Raw genomic sequence first — 20,124 nt, forward strand, 5'->3', positions numbered from 1 at the left:
TAAAGTTACCTGTGGGTATGTGTAGTGCTTTGAGAAAAGCAATTTGGCACAGCAGTCTCAATTTTCAGTTTCAGGTCCATGAGTGACTGTATTTGGATGAGGTGTTGGAGGAGGAGGAGAAAAGCAGGAGGTTAGCAAACACAAAGTTATTAAAGTTGTATCGTACCACAGTCTTCCCCCAAGGCTAATTTGTAAGCCAGCCAATAGAAAGTTAGAACCAGTGTCAACCAGGGAATGAGATGTTATTTGTTGTGGTTGTGGGCTGGCGTTGTTTATTTGTGAGATAAGCGTGTTAAAGGACAAAAGCTAATTTACTGCAAGCTTGGTCATATCTCCCATGTAAGAAGATACTACAGATCAACAAATGAAACCAGCAGGCTATCTCACCTGTACAACTCACACTCTCTTCTACAGTTAAATGGCAATAACAGTCGTGACTGGTCAGCACATACAAGTTAATCAAAAGCCAACAAAGTAGGAATGAGTAGGAGCAAGTAGAAGCAAGTGCAGACATGTTACTTATTAGTACATTTGATCAGGATAAAACTCATATTTCTCTCAGAGAAAAACACTAAGTACATACCTCAAAGAAAAAAATCAGGCAGCCAGTAGCCTGATGCTTTTATTCCAATTTTTTTTTTTTTTTTTTTTTTTACAAAACACACAAACTCCATAAACACAACAGAAAAGTCACAAATGAGCCAAGGCGACACCTAGCTGAAAGCTATCATCACCAACCTGACTCAAAGCACCTGCTCCAATGTATGCAAAACAAGCAGTACTATAACCAGGCTGTTTAAGGCCTGAACTACACGTATATGGAAATTTTTTGATCAGATATCTTTGTCCTGGTTTAAAAAAAATTCTCCGTCCACACCACAGAAATATCTCTGTCCATACAAAGAGGCCAAACTGAAAACGATCGCCTCTGAAGCCTGCAATGCCATGCCTGGCCGATAAGTGGCAGGTTAGAAAAATGTGAAAACCATAGAAGAAGAACGTTATGAGCATGCGCAGTCAAACACAGTGACTTGTTGCTAGGCGCTTGACGTCATCTCGTCCACACCAGCTCCGTTTAACACCGCTACATGGATCCACTCAACCAGATATTTTTTTCATTTCTTCATATACGTGTGGTTCAGGCCTAAGTGTTTATATCATGTAAATCTGGAGTTCTAGAATGGGTCTCTACAGGAATTGACTCACTTTTGGGACCAGCCTCTAGTGGCCAGTCTGGATAATTATCCACAATTACCTAATTTTTCTGTCTATCCAAAGTAATGTTTAATTCTTGCTTCACTTTAATTTCAAAGCTCAAAGCCATTTTTCCACCAAAGATTTACCAAAAACGAACGCGCGCACACACACACACACACACACACACACACACACACACACACACACACACACACACACACACACACACACACACACACACACACAAATATATGTTAATCTGTTTCCTTAAAAGTGCAAAAATCATTTGATCTTTATTTAATAAGCCCACAACTTTAGCAATAGCCAGGGACCAAATTTAAAAGTCAAGGAAGAAAACAGACCGAAAGAACAAGCTGATGGAGAAACAATCTTGGGAATACTGTGGCTTAATCAGCCTTACCCTGGCATCCTGGGAATGAAACACCTTTTCTTTCTTTTTCTGTGATACAATAATAGCAACACCCCCAGGTGGTGATAGCTTCACCAAATGAAAGGTGAGCAGTAACACCTGACCTTCACCTATCACACAGAGGGGCCTCAGGGACTCTGTCAGAGTCCTCAGTTGGCCTGGGTGACACATTTGCTGGACTGACAAACATCAAACCGGGTCTGCTAACTGAGCCTACATCAACATCCCTCTGCGCTTTAAAGCTGATGTGAATATTTATGAAAATTATGGTGCTGAGAAGAGGACTGGATCCATAGCACAAATGTATTGTCCCCTTACTATGATTGTTGTTTGGCTTGTCAAAATCAGCGACTGTAGGACATGTATGTTTAATTTACTGCCACATAGGCCTATAAGTCCCTCGTTATACAGTAGGCATTTCTAGTCAAACAGTTTGTGTTGTGAAGCTGTTGTCAAAATGAGATAAAAATCTCAACAAAGACAACCCCATGGCGATGATAAATTATTCCATGGTTGTAGTTATGAAGGCAGTTTTATCCAGTGAGCCTGAAGATCTAACCTTGATTATTTAGCATAGTATCAAAAATAAGAAAAAAAGGTGAGTTGAGGACCAGGTGAAGACAGATATTAGATTTTGGTCTTCTATCACAGTGGTTGAAGCGGTGGGATTGGGGTGTTTGGAGAGCCATGCCAGGGCTTTCTTCGGCGCATAAATCCAACCACAACACGTTTGATCTCACGCATCAACAACGTGAACAACCTGCAGCTGTCTTGTGATTGTGCTGTGGATAGCGGTAAGATAAAAGAAGAAGAAGAGCGGGGTTTTTTTCTGCTGGCTGTTTGCTCTTCGGGAAACTTGAAAGGGCTCGATCTCATTGGGTGCATTGACAGGCGCATGGAAGGAGAGTAGTTGGAAGCAGAGGGGAAGCTGATGGTTCTCCCTCTCCCCAAGCAGCTCGTTTTTTCCTCTCCTCTTTTTTTTCTTTTTGCACCGACTAGGCATGCACGTGAAGGGGGAGGCGCCCGAGCCAGGCGAGCGGCACGACTGCTGCCCGAATCCAACAATTAACCTTGATGAACACAGATTGGTTTCACTTATCAGGCGCAGGTGCGTGGATTCCACGATACGGCGCAGCTGAGCCATCCCATGTTTATGACCGGACACTGGCGCATTTGATGCCAAGCACAGAAACTACGCGGATTTGAGGATATTGCAGCTGATTTTTCGTCCTCACGGGACGGGATGCACATTGCAATGGGAGCCTGTCCGATTCTCATCCTCTGTCAGAATCCGAATTCAGGAGCTCTGAATTGATTCAGAGACATATATCGGAATTTGACCGCCGTGTCATTGCTCAGCGCACCAGTTATTCTTCTCAGCGGCGGAGACAAGAAGGAGGGGGAGAAACTGTCCGCTTCACTACTCCTCATCAGCACCCTGGACGGCTCGAAATGAGTACCACATCCCGGCTGTGCTCCCTGTAAAGAAGAGGCAAAGCGGGGCGGCAGTTCGTTTTATTTATTTTTTCCTTTTCGGCTCTCAAGGACGTAAAAAATAAAAGTGGCCGCCGGGCCGAGCTGCCAACATGGAGCGGGACGACACCGACACCGTGAGCCCAACCAAAAAGACAATAATTGCGAAGATATTTAAAGTTCGCAAGAGGAGGGAGATGCTTTTCGTGCAGGTGTGCTTCATCTGCAGTGTCCTCTTCGTGGCATGGAGTATGTCTGCGCTGTTGACCAAGACAGGTGAGTGTGTGCAGGGTGGAGGGGCAGACGGGGCAGAGATGCACCGGGGCACAGGGAGCTGAGGACGGAGCACAAATCTGCAGTCAAATCATGCACCACGGGTGGAGAATTCAGCATATTTAAAGTGGTAGAGCCCGCAGAAGCACCGCTCGCTCAAACGTCAAGGGCATTGGAACAAGTGTATTGAACTGTGTGTGTTTTAAAGCAGGAGCCGGTTCGCCGTCCTGTCCAAAATACGTGCGATGCCTCTGTTTGTGGTGTCCTGCTCATTTGCATGAAGTGTGTACTTTGCGTCCATATGTGGCAAATAGCTCAGTGTGGTGTCGTTGTTTCTGGCCCATCATAGACTTAGTCAAATACACATGTTTTAACCAGGTTAAAGCATTTATTTAATGTAATAATAACTATAACGACAAGAGCACATGCGTTTGTTTGCCCGTATATGCCGCAGTATGCGCGCCGGGGCAGCGGCACGTTTTTAATTTGAGGCATGCTAGTAATCACGGCGCTCGCACCCCTCATGCTCCCCACGCATGCAGTGACCGACCTCTGAACGAACGCAATCTTGTCCTTATTCAGGTCCCTTTGCTGTTTTTTCATCCCAAATCTCCCGTCCATCACGGGAAACACACCACACTGTGTCTCAGGCTCGTGCTTATGATGCTGGCATGATCACTGCTGGCCCGGGGCTTTACACACTACTGCACACACAGGATCACCTCAATCACACCCCAGCATCATTATCATTACGCTCCCAGGCTCCGCGTGGCTATCGAGGGTTGTTGATATTTTTACGCAGAGGCCACTGACGGTTGTTAAAAAAGAGATTGAGAATGAGGGATGGGGGGTAAACACTGGGATGTTGCAATATTCATAGCTGATGCCCAAGGTGTGCGCGCTGTGCAAACGACTCAGATGGCTGATCATGCGTGGTGCGTATGATGCCCGCATGCAGGCACACGCACGAGCACACACATGCACTCAAGACAACACACCCTACCATGCGCATACACACACTCTTATACACACATGCACGTCTAAACTCTTACCTCAGGCCCGTGCAAACACTGACACGCAGAGCATCCCAAACAGCCTCACACTCAGTTATGTAATCCAACGACCAACCTTGACATTTTGCTGGTGAAGAATGATATCTGACACAGCAGCGGGGATCAGAGGTTAACTAGACGAAACACACCCTCAGGCCGGTTGTGTTTATGTGAAGGGAACAATAAGACAATGTCAACAAGAATTTTGGGAACATTTTGTTGTGCAGGGGAGACTTCTTGTTGAATTCACATCAGATTCAGGCCTCTGTTTTTCCTGCTTGGTAAAGCTTTAAATCCTAAATTCTGAGACCCAGACCCTGCTCCTGACCTCGGATCACTCCATCTGCAACCACTTAGTCCCTGGAGTCAAATAATTCAGCTGTCAACTGCCATGTATCTAGAGTTTTTATTAATTACATTAGAAACAACAAGAGGCTTAAAAGATTATTTCAGAGTGATATTATACATGCGAGAGCAAATCTGTTATCTCCAAGGCAGCCATCGGGGTCTAAAGTAACCCACCCCCCCTTTAGTTACGAATGTCTGACCATTTTTCTCTTCATTTAATCAAGTTCGCCTGACCAACACAGTGATTGTCATGTGAGAGAATTTGACTGAAGCTGTTTCTCGTGAGTTTTCAGCCTTTTTGAGTTTGAGCAAAGAAGCAGAAGGGGCTGTAATGTTTATGGTGAGATTTCAAGGTGACATCCACGAGTAGAAAAAAAAATAAGGAAATGAGACATGCTGTGTGAATCCATAAGACCCAAAGCTCTGAACCATAATCAGATCTGCTTAATTGAATAGCTGTGGCCTTCTCATTGTGCAGCCATCACCACAGGGACAAGCATTTGTCATGTCACAGTACAAAAAAAAAAAGAAACTGCGCCCTGTGTGCACCAGCGATTTGATTGATAGCAGTGTGGGGGTGTGTTGATGTGCTGAACAGCCCAGATGGATGGGATTTGATGTACTACTCCTGGGTTACATCTCCATAAAGAGGGGTGGGGCGCAACATGCTGTTGTGCATGCTGATCTGGCCGTGAGGGTGTGTGTGTGGGGAGTGGAGCTCTGCATGAGAGAGTAGAACAGGTGTTTTTGAGAGGCAGGGCTCGGCTCTGACAGGTAGCTGCTGCGCGCTGATGGGGAGGAGGAGCTGGATGAGTTGAAAGAGGAGCTGTAGATGTTTTTGGCAGCAAAAAGGGGAATACTGGTTTAAAGAGACCATGCACACCACACAGAGGGATTGATAGATGCTTGTCCTTGGTCCTTCCCCATGCTGAGCGGACCAGGAGGATGCATTACTGCTGTGCTATTATTGCTGTTGCACCTCAAACTAACTTTTACTTGTAGCTTTTTTTCATCGTTTAATGATTTTTGTCTTCAAAAGAAGCAACAGTAACATTTCTCCTCTGCTCTTAAAACAGAAAAGAAATAATTTTTAATGAAGTGTGAGATTTTTATATGTAAACGCAAACATTCACAGCTCTTGAAATGCTCAGCAATTGCACACAGAATTAAAGACTAAGACATCCACCTGATACAAATGAAAGTAAAACATTTGACATTTCACATGGCTTGAATAAAGTATCAAATACATATATGAATAAAGAAAAAAAGTATAACAAATCTGATGGCACTGGACTGCTGAAGGTAAATGAAGACCAAAGGAGAGATTTGAGTCGTCAGACCAGAAAGTGACCTCATCGTCACATGTCGCACGCAAGATATTTGTTTTATATTGAGCAGAACATATTAAGTACATTAGTGAGTGAACTAGGGAGAACATATATCTTAGTTGAGCAGTTAAGATCACATTTTTTACATTTTTGTAATTTAGAAATTACCACAGCCCAAGCAGTACACAAGACTGCTTATGTTTTCAAGCCAATGTGTCTGATATAGCCAAGTTCAACACTTTCTCAAAACAATATTCAAGTGAAACCACAGATTTTAAAAACTACACAAAAGCTACTTTAACAAGAGTAAACATTGGTTAATTTCACTTGGTGTCACAGACATCTTTACGAGTGTTTGGTCTCTGAAACATGGTGATTGGAAAAATAGACTACAGTATTAATCTTGTTCAAAGAAGACAAAAAGTACAGAAGGAAATAGTTTTTTCTCAGAGCTTTTAAAAAATATTCTGGGAAATTAAACTATAATTATGAGAAAATGTTAATGGTTGCTAACTGGCAACATCCTGTGAATGATTAAAACTGTTGGTTAACATTTGCTCTCTTTTGGTCTTTATGTCACTTCACTTTTAATCATAAAAGCTAGTACATTATTGAAACATACAGCAAGCTTAGAATAGAACAATTTTTTATTGTACTTCCGCTCACCAGCACAGGAGACAGACAGCACTAAAATACGAACATTGTTATACATCAAAACAAAAAACAAAGACATTAGACGTAATATATACCATATTTATGCAGTGGATCAAATAAACAGGGAGAAGAGCTGGGCACAAACTGTTAACTGTGATCATTTACACCTCAAATGTGGAACTTACTGGGACTATTCGTAACGTTATGTTTAAATATCTAGGTATGAGTTACTGCTTCTTCAAACGTGAGCCATATAAGAATATGACACATTGGCAACTAGCATAAATTCACAGATTAACCGGTATCTTAACGCTAGCTACATGGAACTTTCCAGAAGTTTTGCTCTGGGTCGTCTGCTGTCCCATAGATGATGCTGATAAAATACTAATTAGTATTTTAAAAGTCTCTCATCTTTTTCAATGTAGTGATCAATATAGCACTAGCATAGCACAGCACATAGCAGCTTTGATCACAAAACAGTACAGTACAGAAATGTGACAACAGCAACTTTAGACCCTTCTAGATATAGATATAAGCCTGACCAGAAAGTTTGATAGTGTGAAAAGGGACCTGTGTATTTCTCTGCGATTTTGATAATCAATTCTGTGACTAATTTTTTAGTGATGATGGACACAGAAGCCTAACTGTCAGACAGAAAAAGGACAGAAGAGCAGAAGAAAGCTAAACACGAGAGTCATAGAGTGTAAGCTAAAGGCTATCACAGGGGCTAAGTTGTTTATGATAATGTTCATTCCAACCCACAGTCAGCAGTTATTCTGCAGTGGTCTGTTCATACTTGAGAGTCTATCAATAAAATGAAGAGTGAGGTTACATTAGCTCTGATTGGTAGATGACTGACAGGATGTAACCAGGATTCACTAAGACTACACACTACAGACATGTCTTGGGGCACATGGCTGCTAATAGCGCTAAATATAGACGACTGCTATATTGTGTGTGCTTGTTGTTATGTTTCAAACAGTGCTATGTAACTGTTGATTAATACCTTACCTTGAAGTGTTGAGTCCAGTAAAACATCAATTTCCTTAATATTTTGTTATGATATGCTCAACATTCAACTTCATTCTTGATGTGCTTTATGGGATGGGCTCTCCTCTATTTTTTCTCACTTCCAGACCCAGTTTTCTAGAATAGAAAACATGAAATTAAAAAATCAAAAAATGAAGTATTTTCAAGTTGAGTTAGGGTTATTGAGTTATTATAACTTTATTATTTTGGTAAGAAATCAATTCAAATGTACATTTACCAATGGCCTCTTTGGTGTTTGTGTTTTCTTCCAGCTAAAATGATTACTTTGTCCGCGACCATATTCTAATCTGTAAATTTTCCCCTTTATCAATCAGTATTAATTTAAAAGAGCCATATCTGTCTCAATCCTGGAACTAATTGGCCCTGAAATAAAAAATCGTAATCAACACAAAAGTCAAATCATGTGTGTTTACAACCCCAAAACAGCCCCAATAATCATTCACATAAGAGATTTCCTGCTGATAAACAAACAGGGGTGGATTAAGGCTAATCAGAACCCTCTAAATTCTCCTCGACCCCAGAACGGTGCGGTCATTGAGCACAGAGAATAAGATGCTTAATCAAAGTGAGTCACACCCTCAGAAGACTGCAGCCCTAATTTCACCTCCGGCCTGTCTGGAAGTGTCCCGACAGAATCACGTCCTCATTGTTTTTCCCCTTCACATGCTTAGCAGAGGGGTTAGTGCACTCAACAGCTCAGCTATTATGGGCACGAACAAATGCACACAGTTGTCTTGGTTTATTTGGTTCCTCCCGAGACTTTATAGATCCAGTGTCTGTAAAACACAGAGGCTTTTATTGTTGTGGTCAAATGATTCTACACATAACTGGCAGGAGAATTATGTTTGGATGTAGTTCTTGGATACAGATCTTTGATAAGTTGTGATCTGTTTAGCAGAAAATTAAAATATTCCCCTCTGTCAGAACTAGTTTGTCATTTTAATATGACATATGAGCCCCTGTGCCCAACCCATGACTCTGTTATTGCAGCGTGTGACCACAGTCAGTGATCATCTCTTGGCACAGAGTCTACATGTTTGTGTTTGTAAAAACTGGCAGCCGTGTTCTTCTCCTGCTATTAAATTGGACAGTGTTGTATCGTAAGCATTGCTGGGATGTCATGAACACACAGAAAGGGTCGGCCAGAGGCAGCAGAGCTGGTTAGTGAGGGGGAACAGGTTGGAGTGATGACTGCAGGGTTCAGTTTCTTGGATTGGAGTGTTGCGGGAAACAGCTGCAGTTGCCTGGTGAACAGTCTGTTGGTCTGGTGCCTGCTGATCGTCAGGCTGTCCAAATGAACGGGATTGAAAGGCATTAAATGAAGACATTTCTGTGTCAGTGCACCAGAAATACCATCAGGTCCAGGTAGATGACTCCAGAAAACCACAAAGTGGAAGATGGGAGGGTAAAGAATGAAGTTTTACTCTTCAGTGTTGTCTGAATTTGACAAAATTCGAAAGTTTTTTTGTGAACTTGAAGTAGTTATTTGGAAAATAATTTGTATCTGGAAACAAATATTATTATTGTTTTTATTAATATTATTTTTTAAAAACACTTAGATAATGTAAGGCCAGGTTCACATTGAGGACTTCACTTCACCATGCCCCAAACTTGCTGTCAATATACCCCAAAAGTTTTGTTTATGTTTGCCAATAATTCACCAATGTGAAACATGTTTGAAACTGATGAATCATATGATTTCAGATCCTGGAGGCTCCAACACAAGTTGTAGTAAAATGGTCTCACTTAAACCACACACTTTGGGATTATTTCAATAAATAAGGAGTAATGTCAAGCCGTCAATCAGGTCACGTCCCTAAGTATTTTGGGAGGATGTTATAATTAAAACTTTACAGAATATAAACTCAGTTTTTAACTTAAGCCAAAACAGATTTTTGATCCGTACAAAATAAAAATGCCAATTAGCCTAGCTTTGCCTTTAAGTGTTAAGTTATCCTTTGATTTACATTGCTTCACTTGTGAGGATGATTTATTGGTGTCATACTCAACTTTGACTAAACCAGCATTTGAAATATTCATCTTAGGCTTTTAGTTAATGATCCTTGGCATACTTAAATATCTAACCCTAACCTTAGCCCTTACCCCAACCACTTTTTGATAGTATCATTTATCATTAATTTCTAAGAATAATTAGCAGATCAAAAAAGTTAATCGTCTAAGTATTGTCAGGACATTTCATGCCAAGTTTTTCAATTTGTTACCCTTAAATAGCTGGATTTCCCCTTTGACCAGCACAGACTCCGTCACTAGAGGAGGAAGTGTGATTGATCATACAGACGCACTCACATGGGTAACATTACTTAACACTGACATCATGTGAGTCAACTGCTACATAAAAGTCTCCTTCCACCATTATGCAACTATGAAAAGCCAGACAGAGTCAGGCTGGTGATGAAAAAAACTGTCTCTGAATTCCAGACCGCATCGATAAGGCGACATTTTCATAAAATTACACAGCTCGTTTTGTATGATTTTTACATAACAGATTTCAGACTGCATTTTTATGTCATCATTACAGCAGCTTAAGAGCCGTTCAATGAAAAAAACAACACCAAAAAACAGTTGCATAAAAGCTGCACCAACACCAATGAATGAAATTTCACATCTGCATAAATGAAAACTTTTCTGGGTTAAAGTGAGTGATCATTAAGTTATGTTGGTGTCATAAAACATGCGGGGTGCAAGTTTGTCCATATTTTTTTTAAATGGCTGCTTTAAAATGTGCAGGTTTTGCTCATTCACTCCCTGTGGTTTGAAGCATTAGCCTCAGGAATGCTGTGTGTTGTCAATCTGACTTGTTGCTGATGATTTTATTTCCACTGAATCCATGATGAATAAAGCTGTTGTGTGTTCTGTTGCAGGCCATGGGATGATAGCGGAGGGACAGCTGAACTCTGAGCACTGGGGAAGACGGCTAATGGCTTCAGCGCTAGAGAATGAAACGGAGCCGAAGAACTGCTCAGCGCCAGGTATGCTAATCTAAAAAAATGCTCCAGTCAACGTTAAAAACATGTTTGAAATGACTGAAATATAAATGATAATGCTCAGGGATGAAGCCAACAGATAATTAAAAACTAGCAGCTCGGATTAAGGGAGTGTTTTTCTTCTCTTTGCACCTTTTTTTAAATTTCACATTTGCAATTTAAACTTGGTTTTCATTTTCACTACTCTTACTTGTTAAACAGTCATCTTCTGTGTCATCTGTTGCCTTATCAAACCCTCTGAATTCTCCCTGCTTCCAAACAAGCAACAGACTAGGAATGTTAGCAGCCTGCTAGCTTAAATTAGCACGGCATTTTAAAGCAAACCAATCAGATTTTTCCTCTAAAAAGCTCTATTTCTAGGACAAAATGAACTTTAAGACCAACTATAACTTTCTCATGTGGAAATAAAACTCATCTCTGTGCTTTGTCAGCTGGATGTGAATATTAATTCCTGTTAACCTGCATGTTAACAACATTTTGCTAAGGCAGAGCCTCGTGTGCAAAATCAATGAACTCTTTATTTCATTAGTAATTTTGCAGTTCAAATTATGGTCCTGTTAATGCATGGCTGGATCAAATTTAGTGTCAATGAAGATCTTGTTGGGCAAGACGCTCTTTTGAAATGCACTTTAGATTCAGAAAAGATTTGATTATGATGATCTTCAGGCACAAGCTCAGTACCAGCTTATTAATGCACAGACAGGAGTAATGCAGTGTGGAGATCAATACTGTGGTTGAACCTTGACAAATAACTTGATTAGATGAATAAAGGCAGAAGGGATCAGGCAGGATAACAATCAAATGTTGGAAAAACTGAAGCTAGCATTGAGTAGATGTGAAGTTTTTTAATTGATGCTTCTTTAATTAACTTCTGTGTTGGGCTCTATTGTTCTGACTCAGTTTGGATCACTTCTCTGTAATAAGCACTGAGAGGGCTATTAAAAGGCTCCAGTATTGATTATGCTACAGCATCCGAAAGGAAAGCAGCATTCACTATAATTAGTTATTCTGGACCGTATGCTGACAGATCCACTCACAGTGCTGACATCCACAACTGCTACCAAGAAGCATCAAAGCTTTTGTTTCTCATGACAGAAACTGTTGAGAAAGTTCACAGGCACCTGGAACCTCATTTTCCTGTTTTTGTTTCTCCTTTTCATGTCATTTGAATTTCCTCGGCCTTGTCTTGAGCTTTTTGTGATCCTGTGAGAGCCTGTGTGTTAGTCCTTTCATTTCAGGAAACATATTTGAGTTTCCACAACTGCTGTTCTTTAATTTTTTTTCACAATAATCTACAAAAGTTAATGGGATGAATAGAATAGAAAACAATAGATTAGAATGGAACTTTATTGTCATTGTAACAAGTACAACAAAATTGAAGTCACAGCAGCAATCAAGAAAACAAAAGTAAGCAAGTTTATAGAAAGTGCAAAAAGGTCCATAAGTAAATAGATGATGACAGCTTGTCCATCATTCTCCAGTTCAGCCAGCCTCCACCTCCACAGGGTCCAGGACTGAGCTTCTTCAGTCATGCTCCATCTCTGTCTCCTAGATCCTGTCTGCTCACAGCAGGTGAAGCTCTTCCAATGTGGCGTTGGTGTCTGGTGTTAGCTTCGTTAGCCATGTCTGTGAATAGCATGATGCTACTCTGCCCTCTGATATTCCCTCTGTTGCCGGGTTAGCACAGCTAGCTCCGTCCACCTTATTGGAGATAGGTCTTGAGTTACATATAACGATGGATGGAAGGTCGATGTCGTCACTTCTTAGCTCACACCTGAGAACCATCACATTGCCTTCTCTTCCTTCTCCTTACCTTGTGGGAAGACATCAGGCCTTGCACCAGTTAGCATTGACATGCTACAGGCTGCTAACAGCTGAGTTCACATGTAAACAATGCAGCCATGGTTTCATGTAGGATCTTCAGACAAACACGGGAGAAAAACTTGAAAAATTATTACTGAAGCCACAAAAGTTTGGTGTCCATGACCAACAAATGAGCCATTAAAAGTAATGATCCACTCCAAATACAAAGATTATGAAAAAGAGATGAAAAAATTACAAGAAGAGAGAAGCTGCCGCAAAAGGCAGCCATAGCCAACAGGGTGGCACCTAGCAAGTATTGATAATTGTCAATGAGGTTTCCTATGAAAACTCCTTTAAAAAGAAGTTAAAGTTTGAGGTTGTGTCTCAGTCTAGGGGCTGCATCCCTTCGTACATTGCACTGCAAATGTTCTGCGATGGAGATGAAATTTAGCCTGAATTAACATGAGCTATACGACTCAGAAATAATAAAATCATCTGTGACTTTGGTGGGGCACACTCTGTGTGAAGCAAATAGTGGAAGTATTTCTGACCTCAATGATTTTTAACCCAGACAATAATTATCAGGATAAATGAATGGGATGGAGTGAATATTGGATTTGTGTTGGTATTTGTGCTTGAATAGCATCCAGAGGATGACCCAAGGGGGCAGATAATTTAGGAAGTAATTACAAAATGTATGGTGTGATTTTGCAGCATCAAAAGTGACCGAGGAAGGAATAACTCTGACTCGTTGCAGCTGGCAGAATCCTTCAGGATTCACTGACTCATCATTGTGGTAGCCTGCTGTTTTCAGACACAAACAAGTGAAAGAAAGATTTATTCCTCAACCATCAGGAGGTATTCGCTGAACTACTGCGGCCGTTTGTGCCTGAACTGTTTCAGAGTCACAGTTTGGTTCCTTTTGAAATGAGCGCCAAATGACAAGATTATGTGCTGGAAATTTTCCCTCTAATCCTCCAGGATTACCTTCTTTTTTTTCCCCCATTCAAATGTCTTCGTCAGCAGGGGCACCAGACTTTCACCACATTCTCCATCGGCTCCAGTCCTCCTTCGTCTCACCCCTACACTTTTCTGCTGATCAGTGGGAGCTGGTCATATGACTCCTTTGCTGTTGGGTCTCGTGAATAATCCTGTTGTAGTTTCAGACTTCAAACGTGTCAGCTGACACTGGCTCTGATGTAAGATAATTATGAAGACAGAAATTATCTTTATTTCACACTTAATGTTACATTTCTACAATCATGCAATTGATTTAGACTTTGCGTTAAATTCTCTTATTTTGTAAAGAAGGTGCAAATATGTTGCACTAATATTAATTCACTGGTCCTCATTTGCATTTGACATGCTTAAGGATTTCTTATACAGCAATATGGGTCACATGAGAAGTCATGCAGCAAGAATTAATAAAACAAGTCTTTTTTTTCCAACCAAGTTTCTTAAGAGGATTATTCGCAAAGTCAAAAATCACACAATAGGCTTTATTTCTTACATGTTTCACAGACTTTTAGAAAATCTAATTTTTGGCTGTTTTTTGAGAATTTACTGAGTGCCAGTTTTGCAGTCAATTACTCTGTTTACAGAGATTTAAGAAATGCTGTGTAAAGCTCTACAGAAAGAAAACTCTTAATAGTTTGGCTGCCTTAAAATGTAGAACTATGCTTCCTAGATTAGTTGTGGGTGCCAATGTCATCGGGATCTGTTTGGCCTCTGTTTTAGGCAGATTACCTGGATCTCTGCATTCACTCAGTTTTTTAGACTATTCATTAAATTTGCTTATGTCTAAAAAAAAAAACTTCCCATTTAATCTCCTGAAACTGAATCAGAAGATGTGAGAAAATGTTGGTACCCAACTTAAAGAGTTGACAGACTGGATATAATTTATCACAGGAGCATAGATGAAAAAAATGACCGTTTTATTACAGCAACAATGCTGTAAAGGAGCTCTGCCACTTTACAACTAGAGTGGTGAGCTTAGCTTTCAAACCAGAATCTGACCTCTAGGTGTCACTCAATACCCCCCTCTCTACACACTGTACCTTAAACCAGTGCTTCCCAAAGTGAGGGATGCAAAACATGGACAGGCAGGTTGCAAAAAGCCTTTGAAACTACATATTTAATCAATTAGTGTAAAAAATGCGGAAAAAAACAAGGGCTTAATTTTAATCAAAACTGTGCAAACAGAAAACATTTTATCTGTTTTCCATTTTTCTTTGTTGCTACAAAACTCTAGCAGTGACTAAGCTAAGACAAAATCAATACCATCAGGTCAATTTAGGAAACAACGAAATGAGCACAAAGGTGGTCTAATTTTCCACTGATCGGCTTAAGGAAGTATCTTAGGCCTTATTTTGTTGTTGTTCATTTTTCTCTATTTTTAGAGTGGCTTATTAGTGTATTCCCACTACAGGGGGTCACTGGTCTCAAGCACGACTATTTTGGAGGTCACAGGCTGAAATGTTTGGTCTCTCCTGCCTTAAACGGATGAAATGATTGGCCCAACCCTTCCATCTTTGTGGCGTTAACACAGCTTCTAGCAGGCTGCTCAAAATTGATGCTGGATGGTTTTATCAGTTGTCACATTGCCTATCAATGCAACTGTTTATTTCTGTCAACAAGGGCCTATTTTGGCCATGTTAGTTAAAAAGCATTGCTCTTTTTTAACACATTCTTTACCCAGTGCTCTCAAACAAACTTGCTAACTCAGAACATTTTTGATAGAAAACATTATCCAGCTTAACAAAATAACACTTTGTCTTTATAACTGAAATCTGCCCCTTAAATTTTATTATTTGTTAAACTGAACTGATTTTAAACATTAGTTAAGTCCAGTCTAGGTTTAATTGCTTCATGTTCCAGGTTAAAGAGGACAAGAAAGCTTGACTCAGAACGGTTGCTGCTAGCCTGCCACATTCCCCAAAAACCAAACAGAAGTCTTGATTCATGCTGAGTGTTATATAAGTCTCTCAGTATGCAAGACTCATGTTTGTATCAGAAGTTTGTGCCTGTCCTGATTCTCTGCTCAGTGCTGATGATCCAGCAGTGATGGCACTGGCGGTGCGTGGCCCCCCTCAGGGGGATGTTTCACTGTGGATGGACCTGCACTCGATTGGATGAGAATTATTATTGGGGGCTTTTGGTTTTATGCTGAGTGAGTGCAACATCTGAAGTGCTGTTTAATTAAGCCGCTGTTTGTGGGCTGCATAGATTACACTCAGCCAGCTTTGGTCCTCCTGCCTTTTCCTCATCATTATTTCCTCTATCAGCAAGGGAGTCCTTCTTGAGATTTCACAGGGTGCTAATGTTGTATTTGCTGGGACTTGTGCTGCTAAGGCACCATTCATCACGAATGCCTCTTTTATTGGCCATAACTCCCGGGAAGCACAAGGTGCTGTCCAAACTGTTTTTTATGCTCCTGCTCCGTTATAATACGTGCTTGTAATTTACAAAAGAGTGCAGCATAAGAGGCTGATATAACCTCTGATTATTTCTTTTTTTTTTTTTCTCCCAACAGTCACATGCAGACTTTGAGTCACAACACCCCTGAGACGCGCTCCCCCCTGCAGCAGTCCCATGACGAATGACACATGTGCCCCAATTTAGCGCCTAAATTTGACAAGTTGCAAAACCTCTGGAACAAAAGTGTTTCTATTTCCGTGCTCGTGTTTTGTGAGCCTCGCTGAGGCTGAGATGCGTGTCTGCTGAGGAAAGACTTGAGGTTTACTCGGGGACACAGAATATTAGATTATGCTCTCTCATATGTTACCCCTCCCCATGTGGGACAAACTGATGCCAGCTATGCAGCACAGAAAATTGGAGGAAGAGCAGAGCAGCGTGGCTGACGTCCTATAGGAAGAAATAATTTCTTTTAATAAAGACGCAGTGAATGCCTTGTATTAAAAACTCCAACGTGGATGGCCTAATTGGCCTGGTGCAACAGAAGAAAGCACAAGAGAATGAAAAAAAGAGGTTTTAACACAGTTTCTACAATGAATTAATCTGACAGGATTTGATTATAGTGGTGTTAGATAAGGCCCTAATCTGCCCAAAGGCTGGGGTGAGCATGTTGTGTGGAAGAACTTGAGGTAACCTTTATAAATGCTGCAGTGGTGATTTAGTGTCATTGTTTTTTTACAACTTCAGACAAAAGGCAGGAATTTGGGTAAAGAGGAGATGAACTATTTTGGGTGTTATTTTGGGTTTCATTTGGCTGCACTATGAGGACTAAATCTGCCAGCACATAGCAGCCCGTCCAAGTTGGAATGCAGGTTGGTCAACTCCAGGGAAACACCAGAAGGAGCCTATTTTAAAAGGAATTACACAAGCAGGGATTAGGCTGCTGTGTATAATGGAAACTGACCTCGCTCTGTTCCCTGCTCGCATGCCAATGTTGGAACAATGCGGCGGAGAGAGGGGGAAGAAACCTGCAAAGGAAACGTGTCTCTGTGCAGTGCAGATGTAACAAACCTGACCCCTTTGTGTTCGAAATTCACAGTATTTCTCTGCATCTGTGATATCTTTTTCTCTAGTCTCCTTTCTTTTTCCTGTCATCCCAAATAACTGCAGTTTATAGCACGATGGGGACATGCACCAACACAGAAAAACAGTGTTTATTTGCTGCTCCTCATGAATACTTGTTTCGGTACCACAATCTTTGTCTGCGAGTGTGTGAAGCTGAATACACATGGGAAAGCAGCACAAGTGTTCAATGCTGAATCTTTGTCATTCCTTCTCTCTGATCTGCTTCAGCTAATGTGCATTTTTCATCATTATACCCAAAGCTAGAGAAGTAATTTCCCCAGTTTTAAAGGTGTACATCAGTAAGGTTGCTGTGCTCTCTGTTTTTGCTGCTCTGGTCTCCACCCTCAGGGACTTGTTTACCTATTCTCGGGCACAGCTGAGTGCATACGTTTCACAGTGGCGTCCCCTTCAGGTTATTGAACCAGGACTCTTCTGGTCCACCTGCTCTGGCCTCTTTTAACAGCTCCCCCCTCTTACACACACACACACACATACACACTCATCACATAGAAGCCATGGGGAATTCATGCTAAAAGTAGAAGTGTAATAGGTATGCGAGTGTGGTCATGCAGGTGAAATTGCACGCGTTTAAGTGCTTACATGACCATGTGAGCGCAGATGTACATGTGAGGTTTAAGCATGTGAAAGTATTGACCCAACAAGAGGATAACGTATTTTGTTTTGACCGAGCCTCTTGCTCTTGCTTGTTGTTCAGATTTTCCCACAAGGCGACTCGTGATATTGTCGTCATATTTGCAAGAGCGGCTGAGTCGCAGTCGAGTCATGCTGCACTCACTGATGTGTGCTGGAGCAAGCTAATTATCTAATGGACTAATAATGACCCCGAGGAATCGTTCTCCTCAGAAGAGTCTCTTGACGACTGTACCGGAGTGTCAAACGTTATTCTGTTAATGACCTGGCAGGTTCGTAGGTCTGTGTGCAGGCTGTGACAGAAGGTAGTGCCAGGCGCTCGGCCAAAACATCTTGCTCACATCACATTATTTTTATTTGGCTGATTAATACATGATGGCATTGTGTCAAAATGTTCTATTTTAAGATTCAGTTAACATTGGATTATAGGAATACTTCCATCGCTCTTTCTCAGCCTGTGTGTCTAATAATGTGCTCACGCTACCGCAGTGCGGGTGTTGTTTGCACTGTCCTGTCGCTGGTGTAACAGACGGCACCCGATACTGAGCTGCATTATATAAGACCACCATAATATCTCCAATATTATCAGATTATGGAATTAAAATGGCACAAATGTAAAGAATAGCTGGCATGCTTAAGCTTTATTACGTCAATAAATTAAGGTTGTCTGAGAGGATATTTCTATGTAGCGTGAACTTGACATCTGTGGAAAACAGCATGTGCATAGACATTTAATGAAAATATATATAAATATATGACTGACACAACAATTTCTCAGTGTAACCCAACCAAAACAAATCCAAGAGAGCCTCACTTGCTTTTGTATCCTTAAGAATCTAAAAAACATCTTTCATTCATATCCTAAACAACAAAATACTGTTGCCATGATTAAAATCACATTTTTCCAAAACAAATTCTTCCATTAGATATTTATTTACCCTAACTGTTTAAATCATTGGGAAATCAAAACCAAATATCTCAACATGTGGAATACTGTCACATTATTTCAATCAAGAGCCAGCTGGAAGCGGCCATATTGGATATTGATTGTTCCCAATATTTCTTACTCTGCTGAATTGAGGGGATCCACCTTCAAAACCACCATCAATTCAATAATAAAAATGCAAAAACAAGCTATACGTATTATCAATAAGGTTGACTATTATGCTCACACGGAGCCATTGTTTCTAAATTCTCATATTATGAAATTTTCTGATCTGTTTTATAATGAAATAATGCAAATTAAGTTCAAAGCAAAATCAAAAATGCTCCCTGACCCAATACAAAGGTTCTTTTTAATTCAAGACGGTTCATATAACCTCAGAGGTGTTTGTAAATTTACTGTACAAAAAGCTAAAAAAGGTATCAAAAGGAGCTTTATCTCCATTATTGGAGTTAAATTCAGGAATGATGCCAGGATAAATTTAAAAATGTGTCATTCTCTTTTTGCTTTTAAGAAAATGGTTTGTAATGCTATTTTTGAAACTTATAAGTGTGAGTACTTATCTGTGTTGTTGTTTCTTTGCTTTTCTGGAGGTTAGCAGCCTAAAAAGTTGATAACATAGGATAGGCCCTTATAAGCTGTCTGCTTCTGCCCATGCCTTTCAGTCATTTTTCAACACATGACTCTTGATTCTGTTATTTTGTGTGAAATGTCAATATTGGGTACAATACTTGATGTTGACAAGACTGAATAAAAATGAACAAATAAAAAATGAAATGAAAATGATATGACGTGAGCTTTGAGCTCAAGCAGTTATAGGGCGCCTGCCAGTCATGTGAGCTATGTCTCTGATTGGAAATCAGAAGATCCTAATATCTTCTGAACCGTACAGCATGTGCAAAATTGGCATTTCAGACCCAAGTTTTTTTTAGAACCAGGCTGTAAATATGCTTTTTAATAGAGCCCGACCGATATGGGATTTTTGGGGCCGATACCGATACTGGGGGCAAAAAAAAGCTGATATCCAATATATCGTCTGATATATATATATAATAAATCCATTAATATACGCAGGATATATACTGTATATAATCACAAATTATTATAATACCTTTATGATTCAAGACAGAGACAGAACACTATTAAATTAAAACAAGGAACTTTAATTATAAAACTGTCAACATAAGAACTGTAGTGTCAACCAATGATAAATAAGAACAAGCTGTAAACACAATTAAAAGTAAAGAAGTCAAACTGTAAACACAGTATTAAAAAAAAAATAAAAAATGTAAACACACAATGAGCAACTTACACGTCGTTAAAACGCTGTATTATAGTCTTACATTAGATAATGGTGGAAGTGTGAATTAACAGAAGC

At 40.4% G+C, this 20,124-nt stretch overlaps 1 protein-coding gene across 2 annotated transcripts in view; it reads left to right on the plus strand.

Moving 5' to 3' along the window:
* Positions 1–2,488: 2,488 nt before the first annotated feature.
* Positions 2,489–20,124, plus strand: part of slc24a4b (solute carrier family 24 member 4b) — a 47,309-nt gene continuing 29,673 nt past the window's right edge. For both annotated transcript variants that reach the window (XM_074684649.1, XM_074684650.1), the window contains exons 1-2: positions 2,489–3,376; positions 10,688–10,795. In XM_074684649.1, coding sequence (XP_074540750.1) covers positions 3,214–3,376; positions 10,688–10,795 — 271 coding nt within the window. In that variant the 5' untranslated portion in view covers positions 2,489–3,213. The remainder of the gene's footprint in view (positions 3,377–10,687; positions 10,796–20,124) is intronic.

Source organism: Halichoeres trimaculatus, unplaced genomic scaffold, assembly GCF_033239565.1.
Source record: "Halichoeres trimaculatus isolate MK-OKI-2021-1 unplaced genomic scaffold, fHalTri1.1 fHalTri1_scaffold_13, whole genome shotgun sequence".
NCBI lineage: Eukaryota > Metazoa > Chordata > Actinopteri > Labriformes > Labridae > Halichoeres > Halichoeres trimaculatus.